The sequence below is a fragment of the Microcaecilia unicolor genome, unplaced genomic scaffold, assembly GCF_901765095.1.
Source record: "Microcaecilia unicolor unplaced genomic scaffold, aMicUni1.1, whole genome shotgun sequence".
In the NCBI taxonomy this organism is placed as follows: Eukaryota; Metazoa; Chordata; class Amphibia; order Gymnophiona; family Siphonopidae; genus Microcaecilia; species Microcaecilia unicolor.
In genome coordinates, this window is record NW_021963233.1 from 1 (window position 1) to 23,424 (window position 23,424).

At 33.5% G+C, this 23,424-nt stretch overlaps 1 protein-coding gene across 1 annotated transcript in view; it reads left to right on the top strand.

The window, feature by feature from the left end:
* Positions 1-260: 260 nt before the first annotated feature.
* LOC115459093 (mucin-5AC-like) overlaps positions 261-23,424 on the top strand; it is a gene marked incomplete at its 5' end in the record, with an annotated part of 101,624 nt that continues 78,460 nt past the window's right edge. Inside the window, 44 exons of the mRNA XM_030188959.1 lie at positions 261-293; positions 636-668; positions 982-1,014; positions 1,329-1,361; positions 2,463-2,495; positions 2,733-2,774; positions 3,078-3,110; positions 3,425-3,457; positions 3,773-3,805; positions 4,176-4,208; positions 4,551-4,583; positions 4,897-4,929; positions 5,244-5,276; positions 6,378-6,410; positions 6,648-6,689; positions 6,993-7,025; positions 7,340-7,372; positions 7,688-7,720; positions 8,090-8,122; positions 8,465-8,497; positions 8,811-8,843; positions 9,158-9,190; positions 10,292-10,324; positions 10,562-10,603; positions 10,907-10,939; positions 11,254-11,286; positions 11,602-11,634; positions 12,005-12,037; positions 12,380-12,412; positions 12,726-12,758; positions 13,073-13,105; positions 14,207-14,239; positions 14,477-14,518; positions 14,822-14,854; positions 15,169-15,201; positions 15,517-15,549; positions 15,921-15,953; positions 16,296-16,328; positions 16,642-16,674; positions 16,989-17,021; positions 18,123-18,155; positions 18,393-18,434; positions 18,738-18,770; positions 19,085-19,117. Coding sequence (XP_030044819.1) covers positions 261-293; positions 636-668; positions 982-1,014; positions 1,329-1,361; positions 2,463-2,495; positions 2,733-2,774; positions 3,078-3,110; positions 3,425-3,457; positions 3,773-3,805; positions 4,176-4,208; positions 4,551-4,583; positions 4,897-4,929; positions 5,244-5,276; positions 6,378-6,410; positions 6,648-6,689; positions 6,993-7,025; positions 7,340-7,372; positions 7,688-7,720; positions 8,090-8,122; positions 8,465-8,497; positions 8,811-8,843; positions 9,158-9,190; positions 10,292-10,324; positions 10,562-10,603; positions 10,907-10,939; positions 11,254-11,286; positions 11,602-11,634; positions 12,005-12,037; positions 12,380-12,412; positions 12,726-12,758; positions 13,073-13,105; positions 14,207-14,239; positions 14,477-14,518; positions 14,822-14,854; positions 15,169-15,201; positions 15,517-15,549; positions 15,921-15,953; positions 16,296-16,328; positions 16,642-16,674; positions 16,989-17,021; positions 18,123-18,155; positions 18,393-18,434; positions 18,738-18,770; positions 19,085-19,117 — 1,497 coding nt within the window. The remainder of the gene's footprint in view (positions 294-635; positions 669-981; positions 1,015-1,328; positions 1,362-2,462; positions 2,496-2,732; positions 2,775-3,077; positions 3,111-3,424; positions 3,458-3,772; positions 3,806-4,175; positions 4,209-4,550; positions 4,584-4,896; positions 4,930-5,243; positions 5,277-6,377; positions 6,411-6,647; positions 6,690-6,992; positions 7,026-7,339; positions 7,373-7,687; positions 7,721-8,089; positions 8,123-8,464; positions 8,498-8,810; positions 8,844-9,157; positions 9,191-10,291; positions 10,325-10,561; positions 10,604-10,906; positions 10,940-11,253; positions 11,287-11,601; positions 11,635-12,004; positions 12,038-12,379; positions 12,413-12,725; positions 12,759-13,072; positions 13,106-14,206; positions 14,240-14,476; positions 14,519-14,821; positions 14,855-15,168; positions 15,202-15,516; positions 15,550-15,920; positions 15,954-16,295; positions 16,329-16,641; positions 16,675-16,988; positions 17,022-18,122; positions 18,156-18,392; positions 18,435-18,737; positions 18,771-19,084; positions 19,118-23,424) is intronic.

The window sequence follows — 23,424 nt, forward strand, 5'->3', positions numbered from 1 at the left end:
ATTTTTTTGAAATAGAAATTATTTTCTTCAGTTTTATAGATAATTTTGATATTCATTAAAAATTAGCTTTATAGAATAGAGAAGTTGCCATCCAATACTTTACTAATGTTTAAGAAAAATTCTGTATTATTTATATAAATATTAACCATACATTAAGTGGTCTTTAATAGATAATTTGTAAAAAAAAAAAATGTAATTATTGTAAGGTCAAAACATATTTTTGGAATAGTTTCTAATTATCACATCTTTGGTTCTTTTAGGACCAAGTACCACTGCAGGATCTACAACAACAGGTAATATTAAACAACTTCTTTTTAAAACTCTGTTCTCTTTCCTCTTAATGTAGCCCAAAATTCAGAAGCAAAAGGTTCTTTTTCCTTTGCAGATTTCTTATCCTGCTTGAGTTTTAAAAAATATATTCATTAAAAATTCACTCTATAATGCTTTGTAGAATAGAGAAATTACCATTCATCATTTTACTAAAATGTTTGATTGAAATTAACTATGATTTCTATAGATTTTTAAAATAAAGTAAATGGATATTCATTGTTTATTTGAGAAAAAAAAATAATGATAATGAAGAGAAGTAATCATTTTGAAATCAATTCCAATTAATACATCTCTGGTTCTTTTAGGCCCAAGTACCACTCCATGGTCTGAAACAACAGGTAATATTAGAAACCTTCTTTCTTGAAAATTTGTGCTCTTTCCTCTTACTGTAGAGGAAGTGGTGAAATTGTGAGTTATCAAATGCATCTTTAATGCACTCATTTCTTCCTTACAGATTCTTTTAAATTACAAATTGTTTGTTTTAAGTTTAGATACGATTGTGATATTCTTTAAATATTTTACTCCTTAATACTTTCCCAGATAGGGAATTTACAATATATTATTTTATCTATTTGTAAAAAAAATAATTATAGTAAAAACAAAAGATCTTTTGAGAATAAATTCTAAATAAAACATATCTGGTTCTTTTAGGACCAAGCACCACTGCAGGATCTACAACAACAGGTAATATTGGTAACTTTCTTTCTTTAAAATTTGTTCTCTTTTCTCTTTCTGTATAGGAAGTGGTGAAATTATGAGTCATCAGTTGCTTCTTTCATGTACTCTTTTCTTATCCTTACTGATTTTCTTAAATTACAAATTCTTTGCTTCAGGTTTACATAAAATTGTGATATTCATTAATAATTTTAATTCTTAATGCTTTCCCAGATAGAGAATTTCCAATATATTATTTTTTTTATTTGCGAAAAATTAATTATAGTAAAAGCAACAGATCTTTTGAGATTGCATTCTAATTAACACATCTTTGGTTCTTTTAGGACCAAGTACAACTGCAGGATCTACAACAACTGGTAATGATAAATACCCTCTATTTTTTAAATTTGTTCTTTTTCCGTACTATAGACCACGTGGCAAAATTATGAGGCATAAACTCCTTGACTCTATGTAGCGCCACGTAAATTGCACACGCAAATACAGGCCCTGTTTGCTAAGGTGCGCTAGCGTGTTTAGGGGCTCTTTTTTAGAGCGGCGATCATATTCCTTTGGGTGTTTCTAACGTTAGAGTGTGCTAATTATTAGCTCACACTAAAAATGCTAGTGCGCCTATAGCGTGGCTTAGTGAAAAGCGCCCTCATTTAATAATCCATTCAGCATTGGTAATTGCCAGTTAACAATGATTGACACAAATGAGTATTAAGTAGAATTTACGTGTACAAGTCTCTATGCATATTCTATAATGTGATGCACTTAATTTCTAACAGGGCGTGTTATAGTTTTGGAATCGGCGTGTCATGGGTGTTTCTAAAATCAATGCGAACTGTTATTGAATATACCCACCCTGCTCCTAAGTTAGGTGTTGGTATTTACACCAAGTTTTACTTGGCGTAACTGCCCACTACTAAATTTAGTCATGTGGATTGGCCCTCGATTTATTCTATAAACTGCATGGAAATTCAGGCATACTTTAGATATTTTTCATTTTTGCACCAAATTTTAAGGTGTGATATAAAGAATCTATCCCTAAATGACTTTTCATTTACTAGTTTCTAACCATGATTGATTTTCTTCAAATATATTTTGTTTTCTTCAGGTTTACCTATGATTTTGAAATTCCTAAAACTATACTCCATGAATCTTTATGGGATAGAGATGTATCATTTCTCTAATAGTTCATTAATGTTCAGAATGTTGTGTGTAGAGCCTTCTTAAACATTTAATACTTCTTCATATTTTATTTGTGAAAAACAGAGGGGCCCTGTTTACTAAGGTGCGTAAGCGTATTTAGTGTGCGCTAACGTTAGAGACACCAATTTATTGCTTTGAGTATCTATAGTGTTAGCAAATGCTAGTGCGCTTATACCACGGATTAGTAATCTTGGCCCTTAATTATAGTAAATACAAAAGATCTTTTTTGGAATAAATTCTAAATAAATCATCTCCGGTTCTTTTAGGACCAAGCACCACTGCGGGATCTACAACAATAGGTATGAGCCATCAGTTGCTTCTTTCTTGTACTCATTTCTTATCCTTACTGACTTTCTTAAATTACAAATTGTTTGCTTCAGGTTTACATAGGATTGTGATATTCATTAATAACAATAATCCTTAATGCTTTCCCAGATAGATAACTTACAATATATTATTTTTTTATTTGCGAAAAATGTAAATATAGTAAAAACAAAAGATCTTTTGCAAAAAAATTCTAAATAAAATATTTCCAGTTCCTTTAGATCAAAAAACCACCACAGGATCTACCACAATAGGTACATTTAAGAACCTTCTTTCCTTAAAATTTGTTCTCTCTCCTCTTACTTTAGAAGAAGTGGTGAAATTATGAGTCATCAAATGCAGCTATCATGCACTCATTTCTTTTCGTTATGGATTTCCTTAAATTACAAATTGTTTGCTTTAGGTTTACAAACGATTATTTTATTAATCTAAAATTTTAGTAGGTAATGATTTCCCAGATAGAGAATTTACAATATATTATTTTCTTAGTTGCAAAAAAATATTTATAGTATAAACAAAAGAGTAAATTCTAATTAAAATATATCTGGTTCTTTTAGGATCAAGCACCACTCCAGGATCTACAACAACAGGTAATATTGATAACTTTCTTTCTTTAAAATTTGTTCTCTTTTCTCTTTCTGTAGAGGAAGTGGTGAAATTGTGAGTTATCAAATGCATCTTTAATGCACTCATTTCTCCCTTACGGATTCTCTTAAATTACAAATTCTTTGTTTTAGGTTTAGATACGATTGTGATATTCTTTAAACATTTTACTCCTTAATGCTTTCCCAGATAGGGAATTTACAATATATTATTTTTTCTATTTGTAAAAAAAAATAATTATAGTAAAAGCAAAAGATCTTTTGAGAATAAATTCTTAATAAAACATATCTGGTTCTTTTAGGACCAAGCACCACTGCAGGATCTACAACAACAGGTAATATTGGTAACTTTCTTTCTTTAAAATTTGTTCTCTTTTCTCTTTCTGTATAGGAAGTGGTGAAATTATGAGTCATCAGTTGCTTCTTTCATGTACTCTTTTCTTATCCTTACTGATTTTCTTAAATTACAAATTCTTTGCTTCAGGTTTACATAAAATTGTGATATTCATTAATAATTTTAATTCTTAATGCTTTCCCAGATAGGGAATTTACAATATATTATTTTTTCTATTTGTAAAAAAAATAATTATAGTAAAAACAAAAGATCTTTTGAGAATAAATTCTAAATAAAACATATCTGGTTCTTTTAGGACCAAGCACCACTGCAGGATCTACAACAACAGGTAATATTAAGCAACAACATTTTTAAAACTCTTTCCTCTGCATGTAGCCCAATGTTGACATTCTGAGGCACTAGATAGTTTTTTTCTTACCTGATTTCTAAACCTGATTGATTTTTTGAAATAGAAATTATTTTCTTCAGTTTTATAGATAATTTTGATATTCATTAAAAATTAGCTTTATAGAATAGAGAAGTTGCCATCCAATACTTTACTAATGTTTAAGAAAAATTCTGTATTATTTATATAAATATTAACCATACATTAAGTGGTCTTTAATAGATAATTTGTAAAAAAAAAAAAATGTAATTATTGTAAGGTCAAAACATATTTTTGGAATAGTTTCTAATTATCACATCTTTGGTTCTTTTAGGACCAAGTACCACTGCAGGATCTACAACAACAGGTAATATTAAACAACTTCTTTTTAAAACTCTGTTCTCTTTCCTCTTAATGTAGCCCAAAATTCAGAAGCAAAAGGTTCTTTTTCCTTTGCAGATTTCTTATCCTGCTTGAGTTTTAAAAAATATATTCATTAAAAATTCACTCTATAATGCTTTGTAGAATAGAGAAATTACCATTCATCATTTTACTAAAATGTTTGATTGAAATTAACTATGATTTCTATAGATTTTTAAAATAAAGTAAATGGATATTCATTGTTTATTTGAGAAAAAAAAATAATGATAATGAAGAGAAGTAATCATTTTGAAATCAATTCCAATTAATACATCTCTGGTTCTTTTAGGCCCAAGTACCACTCCATGGTCTGAAACAACAGGTAATATTAGAAACCTTCTTTCTTGAAAATTTGTGCTCTTTCCTCTTACTGTAGAGGAAGTGGTGAAATTGTGAGTTATCAAATGCATCTTTAATGCACTCATTTCTTCCTTACAGATTCTTTTAAATTACAAATTGTTTGTTTTAAGTTTAGATACGATTGTGATATTCTTTAAATATTTTACTCCTTAATACTTTCCCAGATAGGGAATTTACAATATATTATTTTATCTATTTGTAAAAAAAATAATTATAGTAAAAACAAAAGATCTTTTGAGAATAAATTCTAAATAAAACATATCTGGTTCTTTTAGGACCAAGCACCACTGCAGGATCTACAACAACAGGTAATATTGGTAACTTTCTTTCTTTAAAATTTGTTCTCTTTTCTCTGTCTGTAGAGGAAGTGGTGAAATTATGAGTCATCAGTTGCTTCTTTCATGTACTCTTTTCTTATCCTTACTGATTTTCTTAAATTACAAATTCTTTGCTTCAGGTTTACATAAAATTGTGATATTCATTCATAATTTTAATCCTTAATGCTTTCCCAGATAGAGAATTTCCAATATATTATTTTTTTTATTTGCGAAAAATTAATTATAGTAAAAGCAACAGATCTTTTGAGATTGCATTCTAATTAACACATCTTTGGTTCTTTTAGGACCAAGTACAACTGCAGGATCTACAACAACTGGTAATGATAAATACCCTCTATTTTTTAAATTTGTTCTTTTTCCGTACTATAGACCACGTGGCAAAATTATGAGGCATAAACTCCTTGACTCTATGTAGCGCCACGTAAATTGCACACGCAAATACAGGCCCTGTTTGCTAAGGTGCGCTAGCGTGTTTAGGGGCTCTTTTTTAGAGCGGCGATCATATTCCTTTGGGTGTTTCTAACGTTAGAGTGTGCTAATTATTAGCTCACACTAAAAATGCTAGTGCGCCTATAGCGTGGCTTAGTGAAAAGCGCCCTCATTTAATAATCCATTCAGCATTGGTAATTGCCAGTTAACAATGATTGACACAAATGAGTATTAAGTAGAATTTACGTGTACAAGTCTCTATGCATATTCTATAATGTGATGCACTTAATTTCTAACAGGGCGTGTTATAGTTTTGGAATCGGCGTGTCATGGGTGTTTCTAAAATCAATGCGAACTGTTATTGAATATACCCACCCTGCTCCTAAGTTAGGTGTTGGTATTTACACCAAGTTTTACTTGGCGTAACTGCCCACTACTAAATTTAGTCATGTGGATTGGCCCTCGATTTATTCTATAAACTGCATGGAAATTCAGGCATACTTTAGATATTTTTCATTTTTGCACCAAATTTTAAGGTGTGATATAAAGAATCTATCCCTAAATGACTTTTCATTTACTAGTTTCTAACCATGATTGATTTTCTTCAAATATATTTTGTTTTCTTCAGGTTTACCTATGATTTTGAAATTCCTAAAACTATACTCCATGAATCTTTATGGGATAGAGATGTATCATTTCTCTAATAGTTCATTAATGTTCAGAATGTTGTGTGTAGAGCCTTCTTAAACATTTAATACTTCTTCATATTTTATTTGTGAAAAACAGAGGGGCCCTGTTTACTAAGGTGCGTAAGCGTATTTAGTGTGCGCTAACGTTAGAGACACCAATTTATTGCTTTGAGTGTCTATAGTGTTAGCAAATGCTAGTGCGCTTATACCACGGATTAGTAATCTTGGCCCTTAATTATAGTAAATACAAAAGATCTTTTTTGGAATAAATTCTAAATAAATCATCTCCGGTTCTTTTAGGACCAAGCACCACTGCGGGATCTACAACAATAGGTATGAGCCATCAGTTGCTTCTTTCTTGTACTCATTTCTTATCCTTACTGACTTTCTTAAATTACAAATTGTTTGCTTCAGGTTTACATAGGATTGTGATATTCATTAATAACGATAATCCTTAATGCTTTCCCAGATAGATAACTTACAATATATTATTTTTTTATTTGCGAAAAATGTAATTATAGTAAAAACAAAAGATCTTTTGCAAATAAATTCTAAATAAAATATTTCCAGTTCCTTTAGATCAAAAAACCACCACAGGATCTACCACAATAGGTACATTTAAGAACCTTCTTTCCTTAAAATTTGTTCTCTCTCCTCTTACTTTAGAGGAAGTGGTGAAATTATGAGTCATCAAATGCAGCTATCATGCACTCATTTCTTTTCGTTACGGATTTCCTTAAATTACAAATTGTTTGCTTTAGGTTTACAAACGATTATTTTATTAATCTAAAATTTTAGTAGGTAATGATTTCCCAGATAGAGAATTTACAATATATTATTTTCTTAGTTGCAAAAAAATATTTATAGTATAAACAAAAGAGTAAATTCTAATTAAAATATATCTGGTTCTTTTAGGATCAAGCACCACTCCAGGATCTACAACAACAGGTAATATTGATAACTTTCTTTCTTTAAAATTTGTTCTCTTTTCTCTTTCTGTATAGGAAGTGGTGAAATTATGAGTTATCAAATGCATCTTTAATGCACTCATTTCTCCCTTACGGATTCTCTTAAATTACAAATTCTTTGTTTTAGGTTTAGATACGATTGTGATATTCTTTAAACATTTTACTCCTTAATGCTTTCCCAGATAGGGAATTTACAATATATTATTTTTTCTATTTGTAAAAAAAAATAATTATAGTAAAAGCAAAAGATCTTTTGAGAATAAATTCTTAATAAAACATATCTGGTTCTTTTAGGACCAAGCACCACTGCAGGATCTACAACAACAGGTAATATTGGTAACTTTCTTTCTTTAAAATTTGTTCTCTTTTCTCTTTCTGTATAGGAAGTGGTGAAATTATGAGTCATCAGTTGCTTCTTTCATGTACTCTTTTCTTATCCTTACTGATTTTCTTAAATTACAAATTCTTTGCTTCAGGTTTACATAAAATTGTGATATTCATTAATAATTTTAATTCTTAATGCTTTCCCAGATAGGGAATTTACAATATATTATTTTTTCTATTTGTAAAAAAAATAATTATAGTAAAAACAAAAGATCTTTTGAGAATAAATTCTAAATAAAACATATCTGGTTCTTTTAGGACCAAGCACCACTGCAGGATCTACAACAACAGGTAATATTAAGCAACAACATTTTTAAAACTCTTTCCTCTGCATGTAGCCCAATGTTGACATTCTGAGGCACTAGATAGTTTTTTTCTTACCTGATTTCTAAACCTGATTGATTTTTTGAAATAGAAATTATTTTCTTCAGTTTTATAGATAATTTTGATATTCATTAAAAATTAGCTTTATAGAATAGAGAAGTTGCCATCCAATACTTTACTAATGTTTAAGAAAAATTCTGTATTATTTATATAAATATTAACCATACATTAAGTGGTCTTTAATAGATAATTTGTAAAAAAAAAAAATGTAATTATTGTAAGGTCAAAACATATTTTTGGAATAGTTTCTAATTATCACATCTTTGGTTCTTTTAGGACCAAGTACCACTGCAGGATCTACAACAACAGGTAATATTAAACAACTTCTTTTTAAAACTCTGTTCTCTTTCCTCTTAATGTAGCCCAAAATTCAGAAGCAAAAGGTTCTTTTTCCTTTGCAGATTTCTTATCCTGCTTGAGTTTTAAAAAATATATTCATTAAAAATTCACTCTATAATGCTTTGTAGAATAGAGAAATTACCATTCATCATTTTACTAAAATGTTTGATTGAAATTAACTATGATTTCTATAGATTTTTAAAATAAAGTAAATGGATATTCATTGTTTATTTGAGAAAAAAAAATAATGATAATGAAGAGAAGTAATCATTTTGAAATCAATTCCAATTAATACATCTCTGGTTCTTTTAGGCCCAAGTACCACTCCATGGTCTGAAACAACAGGTAATATTAGAAACCTTCTTTCTTGAAAATTTGTGCTCTTTCCTCTTACTGTAGAGGAAGTGGTGAAATTGTGAGTTATCAAATGCATCTTTAATGCACTCATTTCTTCCTTACAGATTCTTTTAAATTACAAATTGTTTGTTTTAAGTTTAGATACGATTGTGATATTCTTTAAATATTTTACTCCTTAATACTTTCCCAGATAGGGAATTTACAATATATTATTTTATCTATTTGTAAAAAAAATAATTATAGTAAAAACAAAAGATCTTTTGAGAATAAATTCTAAATAAAACATATCTGGTTCTTTTAGGACCAAGCACCACTGCAGGATCTACAACAACAGGTAATATTGGTAACTTTCTTTCTTTAAAATTTGTTCTCTTTTCTCTGTCTGTAGAGGAAGTGGTGAAATTATGAGTCATCAGTTGCTTCTTTCATGTACTCTTTTCTTATCCTTACTGATTTTCTTAAATTACAAATTCTTTGCTTCAGGTTTACATAAAATTGTGATATTCATTCATAATTTTAATCCTTAATGCTTTCCCAGATAGAGAATTTCCAATATATTATTTTTTTTATTTGCGAAAAATTAATTATAGTAAAAGCAACAGATCTTTTGAGATTGCATTCTAATTAACACATCTTTGGTTCTTTTAGGACCAAGTACAACTGCAGGATCTACAACAACTGGTAATGATAAATACCCTCTATTTTTTAAATTTGTTCTTTTTCCGTACTATAGACCACGTGGCAAAATTATGAGGCATAAACTCCTTGACTCTATGTAGCGCCACGTAAATTGCACACGCAAATACAGGCCCTGTTTGCTAAGGTGCGCTAGCGTGTTTAGGGGCTCTTTTTTAGAGCGGCGATCATATTCCTTTGGGTGTTTCTAACGTTAGAGTGTGCTAATTATTAGCTCACACTAAAAATGCTAGTGCGCCTATAGCGTGGCTTAGTGAAAAGCGCCCTCATTTAATAATCCATTCAGCATTGGTAATTGCCAGTTAACAATGATTGACACAAATGAGTATTAAGTAGAATTTACGTGTACAAGTCTCTATGCATATTCTATAATGTGATGCACTTAATTTCTAACAGGGCGTGTTATAGTTTTGGAATCGGCGTGTCATGGGTGTTTCTAAAATCAATGCGAACTGTTATTGAATATACCCACCCTGCTCCTAAGTTAGGTGTTGGTATTTACACCAAGTTTTACTTGGCGTAACTGCCCACTACTAAATTTAGTCATGTGGATTGGCCCTCGATTTATTCTATAAACTGCATGGAAATTCAGGCATACTTTAGATATTTTTCATTTTTGCACCAAATTTTAAGGTGTGATATAAAGAATCTATCCCTAAATGACTTTTCATTTACTAGTTTCTAACCATGATTGATTTTCTTCAAATATATTTTGTTTTCTTCAGGTTTACCTATGATTTTGAAATTCCTAAAACTATACTCCATGAATCTTTATGGGATAGAGATGTATCATTTCTCTAATAGTTCATTAATGTTCAGAATGTTGTGTGTAGAGCCTTCTTAAACATTTAATACTTCTTCATATTTTATTTGTGAAAAACAGAGGGGCCCTGTTTACTAAGGTGCGTAAGCGTATTTAGTGTGCGCTAACGTTAGAGACACCAATTTATTGCTTTGAGTGTCTATAGTGTTAGCAAATGCTAGTGCGCTTATACCACGGATTAGTAATCTTGGCCCTTAATTATAGTAAATACAAAAGATCTTTTTTGGAATAAATTCTAAATAAATCATCTCCGGTTCTTTTAGGACCAAGCACCACTGCGGGATCTACAACAATAGGTATGAGCCATCAGTTGCTTCTTTCTTGTACTCATTTCTTATCCTTACTGACTTTCTTAAATTACAAATTGTTTGCTTCAGGTTTACATAGGATTGTGATATTCATTAATAACGATAATCCTTAATGCTTTCCCAGATAGATAACTTACAATATATTATTTTTTTATTTGCGAAAAATGTAATTATAGTAAAAACAAAAGATCTTTTGCAAATAAATTCTAAATAAAATATTTCCAGTTCCTTTAGATCAAAAAACCACCACAGGATCTACCACAATAGGTACATTTAAGAACCTTCTTTCCTTAAAATTTGTTCTCTCTCCTCTTACTTTAGAGGAAGTGGTGAAATTATGAGTCATCAAATGCAGCTATCATGCACTCATTTCTTTTCGTTACGGATTTCCTTAAATTACAAATTGTTTGCTTTAGGTTTACAAACGATTATTTTATTAATCTAAAATTTTAGTAGGTAATGATTTCCCAGATAGAGAATTTACAATATATTATTTTCTTAGTTGCAAAAAAATATTTATAGTATAAACAAAAGAGTAAATTCTAATTAAAATATATCTGGTTCTTTTAGGATCAAGCACCACTCCAGGATCTACAACAACAGGTAATATTGATAACTTTCTTTCTTTAAAATTTGTTCTCTTTTCTCTTTCTGTAGAGGAAGTGGTGAAATTGTGAGTTATCAAATGCATCTTTAATGCACTCATTTCTCCCTTACGGATTCTCTTAAATTACAAATTCTTTGTTTTAGGTTTAGATACGATTGTGATATTCTTTAAACATTTTACTCCTTAATGCTTTCCCAGATAGGGAATTTACAATATATTATTTTTTCTATTTGTAAAAAAAAATAATTATAGTAAAAGCAAAAGATCTTTTGAGAATAAATTCTTAATAAAACATATCTGGTTCTTTTAGGACCAAGCACCACTGCAGGATCTACAACAACAGGTAATATTGGTAACTTTCTTTCTTTAAAATTTGTTCTCTTTTCTCTTTCTGTATAGGAAGTGGTGAAATTATGAGTCATCAGTTGCTTCTTTCATGTACTCTTTTCTTATCCTTACTGATTTTCTTAAATTACAAATTCTTTGCTTCAGGTTTACATAAAATTGTGATATTCATTAATAATTTTAATTCTTAATGCTTTCCCAGATAGGGAATTTACAATATATTATTTTTTCTATTTGTAAAAAAAATAATTATAGTAAAAACAAAAGATCTTTTGAGAATAAATTCTAAATAAAACATATCTGGTTCTTTTAGGACCAAGCACCACTGCAGGATCTACAACAACAGGTAATATTAAGCAACAACATTTTTAAAACTCTTTCCTCTGCATGTAGCCCAATGTTGACATTCTGAGGCACTAGATAGTTTTTTTCTTACCTGATTTCTAAACCTGATTGATTTTTTGAAATAGAAATTATTTTCTTCAGTTTTATAGATAATTTTGATATTCATTAAAAATTAGCTTTATAGAATAGAGAAGTTGCCATCCAATACTTTACTAATGTTTAAGAAAAATTCTGTATTATTTATATAAATATTAACCATACATTAAGTGGTCTTTAATAGATAATTTGTAAAAAAAAAAAAATGTAATTATTGTAAGGTCAAAACATATTTTTGGAATAGTTTCTAATTATCACATCTTTGGTTCTTTTAGGACCAAGTACCACTGCAGGATCTACAACAACAGGTAATATTAAACAACTTCTTTTTAAAACTCTGTTCTCTTTCCTCTTAATGTAGCCCAAAATTCAGAAGCAAAAGGTTCTTTTTCCTTTGCAGATTTCTTATCCTGCTTGAGTTTTAAAAAATATATTCATTAAAAATTCACTCTATAATGCTTTGTAGAATAGAGAAATTACCATTCATCATTTTACTAAAATGTTTGATTGAAATTAACTATGATTTCTATAGATTTTTAAAATAAAGTAAATGGATATTCATTGTTTATTTGAGAAAAAAAAATAATGATAATGAAGAGAAGTAATCATTTTGAAATCAATTCCAATTAATACATCTCTGGTTCTTTTAGGCCCAAGTACCACTCCATGGTCTGAAACAACAGGTAATATTAGAAACCTTCTTTCTTGAAAATTTGTGCTCTTTCCTCTTACTGTAGAGGAAGTGGTGAAATTGTGAGTTATCAAATGCATCTTTAATGCACTCATTTCTTCCTTACAGATTCTTTTAAATTACAAATTGTTTGTTTTAAGTTTAGATACGATTGTGATATTCTTTAAATATTTTACTCCTTAATACTTTCCCAGATAGGGAATTTACAATATATTATTTTATCTATTTGTAAAAAAAATAATTATAGTAAAAACAAAAGATCTTTTGAGAATAAATTCTAAATAAAACATATCTGGTTCTTTTAGGACCAAGCACCACTGCAGGATCTACAACAACAGGTAATATTGGTAACTTTCTTTCTTTAAAATTTGTTCTCTTTTCTCTGTCTGTAGAGGAAGTGGTGAAATTATGAGTCATCAGTTGCTTCTTTCATGTACTCTTTTCTTATCCTTACTGATTTTCTTAAATTACAAATTCTTTGCTTCAGGTTTACATAAAATTGTGATATTCATTCATAATTTTAATCCTTAATGCTTTCCCAGATAGAGAATTTCCAATATATTATTTTTTTTATTTGCGAAAAATTAATTATAGTAAAAGCAACAGATCTTTTGAGATTGCATTCTAATTAACACATCTTTGGTTCTTTTAGGACCAAGTACAACTGCAGGATCTACAACAACTGGTAATGATAAATACCCTCTATTTTTTAAATTTGTTCTTTTTCCGTACTATAGACCACGTGGCAAAATTATGAGGCATAAACTCCTTGACTCTATGTAGCGCCACGTAAATTGCACACGCAAATACAGGCCCTGTTTGCTAAGGTGCGCTAGCGTGTTTAGGGGCTCTTTTTTAGAGCGGCGATCATATTCCTTTGGGTGTTTCTAACGTTAGAGTGTGCTAATTATTAGCTCACACTAAAAATGCTAGTGCGCCTATAGCGTGGCTTAGTGAAAAGCGCCCTCATTTAATAATCCATTCAGCATTGGTAATTGCCAGTTAACAATGATTGACACAAATGAGTATTAAGTAGAATTTACGTGTACAAGTCTCTATGCATATTCTATAATGTGATGCACTTAATTTCTAACAGGGCGTGTTATAGTTTTGGAATCGGCGTGTCATGGGTGTTTCTAAAATCAATGCGAACTGTTATTGAATATACCCACCCTGCTCCTAAGTTAGGTGTTGGTATTTACACCAAGTTTTACTTGGCGTAACTGCCCACTACTAAATTTAGTCATGTGGATTGGCCCTCGATTTATTCTATAAACTGCATGGAAATTCAGGCATACTTTAGATATTTTTCATTTTTGCACCAAATTTTAAGGTGTGATATAAAGAATCTATCCCTAAATGACTTTTCATTTACTAGTTTCTAACCATGATTGATTTTCTTCAAATATATTTTGTTTTCTTCAGGTTTACCTATGATTTTGAAATTCCTAAAACTATACTCCATGAATCTTTATGGGATAGAGATGTATCATTTCTCTAATAGTTCATTAATGTTCAGAATGTTGTGTGTAGAGCCTTCTTAAACATTTAATACTTCTTCATATTTTATTTGTGAAAAACAGAGGGGCCCTGTTTACTAAGGTGCGTAAGCGTATTTAGTGTGCGCTAACGTTAGAGACACCAATTTATTGCTTTGAGTGTCTATAGTGTTAGCAAATGCTAGTGCGCTTATACCACGGATTAGTAATCTTGGCCCTTAATTATAGTAAATACAAAAGATCTTTTTTGGAATAAATTCTAAATAAATCATCTCCGGTTCTTTTAGGACCAAGCACCACTGCGGGATCTACAACAATAGGTATGAGCCATCAGTTGCTTCTTTCTTGTACTCATTTCTTATCCTTACTGACTTTCTTAAATTACAAATTGTTTGCTTCAGGTTTACATAGGATTGTGATATTCATTAATAACGATAATCCTTAATGCTTTCCCAGATAGATAACTTACAATATATTATTTTTTTATTTGCGAAAAATGTAATTATAGTAAAAACAAAAGATCTTTTGCAAATAAATTCTAAATAAAATATTTCCAGTTCCTTTAGATCAAAAAACCACCACAGGATCTACCACAATAGGTACATTTAAGAACCTTCTTTCCTTAAAATTTGTTCTCTCTCCTCTTACTTTAGAGGAAGTGGTGAAATTATGAGTCATCAAATGCAGCTATCATGCACTCATTTCTTTTCGTTACGGATTTCCTTAAATTACAAATTGTTTGCTTTAGGTTTACAAACGATTATTTTATTAATCTAAAATTTTAGTAGGTAATGATTTCCCAGATAGAGAATTTACAATATATTATTTTCTTAGTTGCAAAAAAATATTTATAGTATAAACAAAAGAGTAAATTCTAATTAAAATATATCTGGTTCTTTTAGGATCAAGCACCACTCCAGGATCTACAACAACAGGTAATATTGATAACTTTCTTTCTTTAAAATTTGTTCTCTTTTCTCTTTCTGTAGAGGAAGTGGTGAAATTGTGAGTTATCAAATGCATCTTTAATGCACTCATTTCTCCCTTACGGATTCTCTTAAATTACAAATTCTTTGTTTTAGGTTTAGATACGATTGTGATATTCTTTAAACATTTTACTCCTTAATGCTTTCCCAGATAGGGAATTTACAATATATTATTTTTTCTATTTGTAAAAAAAAATAATTATAGTAAAAGCAAAAGATCTTTTGAGAATAAATTCTTAATAAAACATATCTGGTTCTTTTAGGACCAAGCACCACTGCAGGATCTACAACAACAGGTAATATTGGTAACTTTCTTTCTTTAAAATTTGTTCTCTTTTCTCTTTCTGTATAGGAAGTGGTGAAATTATGAGTCATCAGTTGCTTCTTTCATGTACTCTTTTCTTATCCTTACTGATTTTCTTAAATTACAAATTCTTTGCTTCAGGTTTACATAAAATTGTGATATTCATTAATAATTTTAATTCTTAATGCTTTCCCAGATAGGGAATTTACAATATATTATTTTTTCTATTTGTAAAAAAAATAATTATAGTAAAAACAAAAGATCTTTTGAGAATAAATTCTAAATAAAACATATCTGGTTCTTTTAGGACCAAGCACCACTGCAGGATCTACAACAACAGGTAATATTAAGCAACAACATTTTTAAAACTCTTTCCTCTGCATGTAGCCCAATGTTGACATTCTGAGGCACTAGATAGTTTTTTTCTTACCTGATTTCTAAACCTGATTGATTTTTTGAAATAGAAATTATTTTCTTCAGTTTTATAGATAATTTTGATATTCATTAAAAATTAGCTTTATAGAATAGAGAAGTTGCCATCCAATACTTTACTAATGTTTAAGAAAAATTCTGTATTATTTATATAAATATTAACCATACATTAAGTGGTCTTTAATAGATAATTTGTAAAAAAAAAAAAAATGTAATTATTGTAAGGTCAAAACATATTTTTGGAATAGTTTCTAATTATCACATCTTTGGTTCTTTTAGGACCAAGTACCACTGCAGGATCTACAACAACAGGTAATATTAAACAACTTCTTTTTAAAACTCTGTTCTCTTTCCTCTTAATGTAGCCCAAAATTCAGAAGCAAAAGGTTCTTTTTCCTTTGCAGATTTCTTATCCTGCTTGAGTTTTAAAAAATATATTCATTAAAAATTCACTCTATAATGCTTTGTAGAATAGAGAAATTACCATTCATCATTTTACTAAAATGTTTGATTGAAATTAACTATGATTTCTATAGATTTTTAAAATAAAGTAAATGGATATTCATTGTTTATTTGAGAAAAAAAAATAATGATAATGAAGAGAAATAATCATTTTGAAATCAATTCCAATTAATACATCTCTGGTTCTTTTAGGCCCAAGTACCACTCCATGGTCTGAAACAACAGGTAATATTAGAAACCTTCTTTCTTGAAAATTTGTGCTCTTTCCTCTTACTGTAGAGGAAGTGGTGAAATTGTGAGTTATCAAATGCATCTTTAATGCACTCATTTCTTCCTTACAGATTCTTTTAAATTACAAATTGTTTGTTTTAAGTTTAGATACGATTGTGATATTCTTTAAATATTTTACTCCTTAATACTTTCCCAGATAGGGAATTTACAATATATTATTTTATCTATTTGTAAAAAAAATAATTATAGTAAAAACAAAAGATCTTTTGAGAATAAATTCTAAATAAAACATATCTGGTTCTTTTAGGACCAAGCACCACTGCAGGATCTACAACAACAGGTAATATTGGTAACTTTCTTTCTTTAAAATTTGTTCTCTTTTCTCTGTCTGTAGAGGAAGTGGTGAAATTATGAGTCATCAGTTGCTTCTTTCATGTACTCTTTTCTTATCCTTACTGATTTTCTTAAATTACAAATTCTTTGCTTCAGGTTTACATAAAATTGTGATATTCATTCATAATTTTAATCCTTAATGCTTTCCCAGATAGAGAATTTCCAATATATTATTTTTTTTATTTGCGAAAAATTAATTATAGTAAAAGCAACAGATCTTTTGAGATTGCATTCTAATTAACACATCTTTGGTTCTTTTAGGACCAAGTACAACTGCAGGATCTACAACAACTGGTAATGATAAATACCCTCTATTTTTTAAATTTGTTCTTTTTCCGTACTATAGACCACGTGGCAAAATTATGAGGCATAAACTCCTTGACTCTATGTAGCGCCACGTAAATTGCACACGCAAATACAGGCCCTGTTTGCTAAGGTGCGCTAGCGTGTTTAGGGGCTCTTTTTTAGAGCGGCGATCATATTCCTTTGGGTGTTTCTAACGTTAGAGTGTGCTAATTATTAGCTCACACTAAAAATGCTAGTGCGCCTATAGCGTGGCTTAGTGAAAAGCGCCCTCATTTAATAATCCATTCAGCATTGGTAATTGCCAGTTAACAATGATTGACACAAATGAGTATTAAGTAGAATTTACGTGTACAAGTCTCTATGCATATTCTATAATGTGATGCACTTAATTTCTAACAGGGCGTGTTATAGTTTTGGAATCGGCGTGTCATGGGTGTTTCTAAAATCAATGCGAACTGTTATTGAATATACCCACCCTGCTCCTAAGTTAGGTGTTGGTATTTACACCAAGTTTTACTTGGCGTAACTGCCCACTACTAAATTTAGTCATGTGGATTGGCCCTCGATTTATTCTATAAACTGCATGGAAATTCAGGCATACTTTAGATATTTTTCATTTTTGCACCAAATTTTAAGGTGTGATATAAAGAATCTATCCCTAAATGACTTTTCATTTACTAGTTTCTAACCATGATTGATTTTCTTCAAATATATTTTGTTTTCTTCAGGTTTACCTATGATTTTGAAATTCCTAAAACTATACTCCATGAATCTTTATGGGATAGAGATGTATCATTTCTCTAATAGTTCATTAATGTTCAGAATGTTGTGTGTAGAGCCTTCTTAAACATTTAATACTTCTTCATATTTTATTTGTGAAAAACAGAGGGGCCCTGTTTACTAAGGTGCGTAAGCGTATTTAGTGTGCGCTAACGTTAGAGACACCAATTTATTGCTTTGAGTGTCTATAGTGTTAGCAAATGCTAGTGCGCTTATACCACGGATTAGTAATCTTGGCCCTTAATTATAGTAAATACAAAAGATCTTTTTTGGAATAAATTCTAAATAAATCATCTCCGGTTCTTTTAGGACCAAGCACCACTGCGGGATCTACAACAATAGGTATGAGCCATCAGTTGCTTCTTTCTTGTACTCATTTCTTATCCTTACTGACTTTCTTAAATTACAAATTGTTTGCTTCAGGTTTACATAGGATTGTGATATTCATTAATAACGATAATCCTTAATGCTTTCCCAGATAGATAACTTACAATATATTATTTTTTTATTTGCGAAAAATGTAATTATAGTAAAAACAAAAGATCTTTTGCAAATAAATTCTAAATAAAATATTTCCAGTTCCTTTAGATCAAAAAACCACCACAGGATCTACCACAATAGGTACATTTAAGAACCTTCTTTCCTTAAAATTTGTTCTCTCTCCTCTTACTTTAGAGGAAGTGGTGAAATTATGAGTCATCAAATGCAGCTATCATGCACTCATTTCTTTTCGTTACGGATTTCCTTAAATTACAAATTGTTTGCTTTAGGTTTACAAACGATTATTTTATTAATCTAAAATTTTAGTAGGTAATGATTTCCCAGATAGAGAATTTACAATATATTATTTTCTTAGTTGCAAAAAAATATTTATAGTATAAACAAAAGAGTAAATTCTAATTAAAATATATCTGGTTCTTTTAGGATCAAGCACCACTCCAGGATCTACAACAACAGGTAATATTGATAACTTTCTTTCTTTAAAATTTGTTCTCTTTTCTCTTTCTGTAGAGGAAGTGGTGAAATTGTGAGTTATCAAATGCATCTTTAATGCACTCATTTCTCCCTTACGGATTCTCTTAAATTACAAATTCTTTGTTTTAGGTTTAGATACGATTGTGATATTCTTTAAACATTTTACTCCTTAATGCTTTCCCAGATAGGGAATTTACAATATATTATTTTTTCTATTTGTAAAAAAAAATAATTATAGTAAAAGCAAAAGATCTTTTGAGAATAAATTCTTAATAAAACATATCTGGTTCTTTTAGGACCAAGCACCACTGCAGGATCTACAACAACAGGTAATATTGGTAACTTTCTTTCTTTAAAATTTGTTCTCTTTTCTCTCAACTCGTGCACTCGGCACTTGCTCCGCCTCACTCGCAAACACTACACCAAAACACATCTTAAAGAATGTTGGATTTATTTTGGCCGCAGCCAGGAACGTTTTACATTACAATTCAAAACAACATTATAACATATTACAACATAATTATTGTCATAACCACATAACTAACATTTATCATCAATTAATAACTTGGGGGTACACAGCTTCGGGTCTCGCAAATGCTTAGTATGCCCCACAGGTTGCCGCCCAAGCAGCCTGTGGGTTCCCTGTGCCAATTACCAGCACCCGTAGACTCCTGGCGCATCCCGCTTAAGGATGCCCAGCCATAATATCCAAAACGGCGTTCTGGCCCCCCGGCCGCCTAAGCCAGGAGACACGCTGTCCAGATTTTCCTGCTGCCACTATGCAGCCGTACTGTTGCTTATGCTTATCACTTTGCAAGAGGTCTTTCTGCCCCTGTAATCAGCATCTCAGTTAGTACTGTTACTGGTATGTTGCTGTGTACCCCCTGGTGTCATTGCGTCAACCTCTCCTCTTACCGCCTGCTGCGACAATTAGTGCCTTCTAACTGGGTGGGTGGGTGGGAGAACGCTGCTGTCTCCTTGCTGTCCCGAATGGAAAGGAAATTCCCCTTTCCTTCCCTTCCTTTAACTTTTCTTTTCTCTCTGCCCCTCCCCTCCCCTTCCCTGCTTTAACCCTTTGCCTGCCTATCTCTACCTTTCTATCCTCACTGCACCCTCCTCCCGCCTCCCCCCTCCCTCCCCCACGTCGCAGGCCATCGGCCCGGTTGTGCCCAGCCTCCCTTTAGGAGGTGTGGCTGGGTTCTCAACTCGTGCACTCGGCACTTGCTCCGCCTCACTCGCAAACACTACACCAAAACGCATCTTAAAGAATGTTGGATTTATTTTGGCCGCAGCCAGGAACGTTTTACATTACAATTCAAAACAACATTATAACATATTACAACATAATTATTGTCATAACCACATAACTAACATTTATCATCAATTAATAACTTGGGGGTACACAGCTTCGGGTCTCGCAAATGCTTAGTATGCCCCACAGGTTGCCGCCCAAGCAGCCTGTGGGTTCCCTGTGCCAATTACCAGCACCCGTAGACTCCTGGCGCATCCCGCTTAAGGATGCCCAGCCATAATATCCAAAACGGCGTTCTGGCCCCCCGGCCGCCTAAGCCAGGAGACACGCTGTCCAGATTTTCCTGCTGCCACTATGCAGCCGTACTGTTGCTTATGCTTATCACTTTGCAAGAGGTCTTTCTGCCCCTGTAATCAGCATCTCAGTTAGTACTGTTACTGGTATGTTGCTGTGTACCCCCTGGTGTCATTGCGTCAACCTCTCCTCTTACCGCCACTGACCACGGCCACGACACCTCGTTCGCCGTGGTCCCCCATTGTTCCTGACTGCGACCTGCTCAGAACATAAGCGCCTCGATATAACCCTGTAAGTCAGAATTAAATATATCGAGCCCTATGTCTGACAAGTGTACTCCATCTGCCCTGTATAATCCTGCACATGACTCTTTGATCAATTCGTGCGTTATCGTATGCCCTTTAATTGATATCATAAACTTAGCCATCCCAATATTAATTTTCTTTCGCACCCTATCCACTGCCTTGTGTGATCTTTCCTCTCTCCATACCCTCCGTGGAATGATGCTGGACCAGCCCAAACGCAACCGTGGGAACCAGCCTGCCAACTTCGCTAAGTCTTGCTGCATATTTTTCCATAGCAGCACACTATTAACCATGGCCAGATCGTTGCCTCCTAAATGCACAATGAGCACGTCCGGCTGCCCGATGGACCTTAACGTCCACAGCACGGTTGGGATGAGCTGCGCCCAGCACATTCCCCTTTTACCCAGCCAAGTTATCGCTATCTTATTAGTGTTAAAACCCAGATTCAGTCCAGCGGGTCTTGCTGCCGCCCTCTTATGCGCCCAGTGTACATAGGAGTGACCGCATATCCAAATCTGCCGTGGCTCTCCCTGGTGACCTGCAAACGCACAGGGGAGAATGAGACGTTAGCCCAAACTTTAAAAACATTAACATGTGCATACCGAATATACCTACACATTGCCATCTCAAGCGCATCAGAACAGCTGCCTCGGTTGCACCATCTGCGCGGGCCGAACGTATCGCTTATATACGTCTGACCTCCACCGCCCCAGCTGCCTGATGCCCTCCGGGTGCATGCCGCCAGCTGCTGCTTCGGTGGCTGCTCCTATCCGGAATGAGTGTGTCTTAATGACATCCGTTGGCATGCCTGCCCATTGCACACACCGCTTCAAGACGGCTGTGAATTGAAAGCGGGTCAGCGGTGTCATATCTGCGTGAACCAGCAGCCAACCCTCCCCCCTGGGCCTATCTGCTAAGTAGAGGCTCAAATTCAATACTGGACATGTTATATCTTGGCTCTTCCGGCCTAGCCGGATCCGGGTCCCCTGCGCCAGCTGATCGGTCTTGGATTTGCGTATCAGCAACTCAACGTTTGAATCCGTGATGGTGACATCACGCATAAGAAGACCGGTCTCCGGGCTGGCACTCTTTGATCTAGCTACTACCTCGCTGACGCGCAAGGCACCATGGAAAGCCAGCGCAAAAGCACATCTGAACAAGCGGACCTCCGGGGCACTGGCGCAAATCGCCTCTAAAGCAGCAAAAAGACTGACCAGTTGATGATGTAGAATTGGTTGCCTTCTATCGGCTGTCTTCCCTGCTGTCCTGTGCCAACCTCTCATCATCTGGGTTATTGCGAAATGCTTTGTTGGGTTAGCTATTCCCATCGCTTTGGTAAAGAATGTGATGCTAGCTAGAGTGACTAGTACGTGTGTTCTACTGAGCCCCTGTTTGCGTGATGCCATGACAAATTGCACTACCGCTGAGGACGTGAAGAAATCAGCGCGTCCGATCTCTGTCAGCTGCTTAATATAGGACCGCAATGCCGCCATGTACCTCCTCCGCGTGGCATCTGACAAGGATTGCAGAATCAATTCCCAGACGTCCGCGGTCCAAAACTCCATACACTGTCTGGGATCGGGGTCTGGAACGGTTCCGCACCGGGAGCCCGGGATCTGAGGTCGGCGAACTTGAAACGAGAGAGAGCGTCAGCTAGTACATTCTCCTTACCCGCAATGTGTTTTGCTTTTATGGCCACATTATGTACCAAACACTGCAGAACTATCTCCCGAATCAGATTAATGGTAGGGATTGTGTGCGCGGACAGGCCATTTATGGCGTGCACTACCGCCATATTATCGGAATGAAAAATAATCGCCCTGTCCGCCAACTCGCATCCCCAAATGTGGAAAGCCGCCATTATCGGGAACAGTTCTAAGAATGTTATATCGCGAGTAGTCCCAGCTGCCACCCAAGCTTCTGGCCATCGCGCCGCACACCATGCCCCTTGGAAGTAAATGCCGAAACCTTCCCCCCCTGCTGCATCTGTGAAGAACCGTAACGCATCTGCTTGGATGGGGGCATCATGCCAAAATGAAATCCCGTTGAAATTTACTAAAAACCGCCTCCAGACTTCTAGATCCTGCTTAATGGCTTTTGTTACTCTTATGTGATGATACGGGCGCGATACTCCGGCGGTCGCTAAGGCCAGCTTTCTAGCGAATATACGCCCCATAGGCATCACCCTTGTGGCGAAACATAATAGCCCTAAAAGCTCCTGAAACTGCCTCAATGTTGCTTTATTGGCCTGCATCATAGCATTAACTGCGTCAGTCAGCTTAGCAATTTTGTCTATCGGCAATCTAGAGCACTGTTCTCTAACGTCGAGCTCGATCCCTAGGAATGTAATTACCTGCACTGGGCCCACTGTCTTATCTGCCGCTAAAGGGATGCCAAATTTCTGCGCCACCTGCATAAAAACCTGCAACACGGCAGCGCATTCCTGCGCATCCGTGCCGCAGAACAGGAAGTCATCCAAGTAGTGCACCACCGCTCCCTCTGTGGCTATCTGCTCTATTACCCAGTGTACAAATGAGCTAAACTGCTCAAAATACGCGCAAGATATTGAACAACCCATCGGTATACACTTATCAAAGTAGAAGCGGCCTTTAAAAGTAAAGCCCAGCAAGTGGAATGACTCTGGATGCACTGGCAGCAAGCGGAAAGCAGACTCAACATCGGCCTTTGCTAAGTGTGCCTGCCTTCCCCGCTGCCTGACTATTTGAATAGCTTTATCTACTGACGCATAATGAACCGTACAGCTCTCAGGGTCCAAATAGTCATT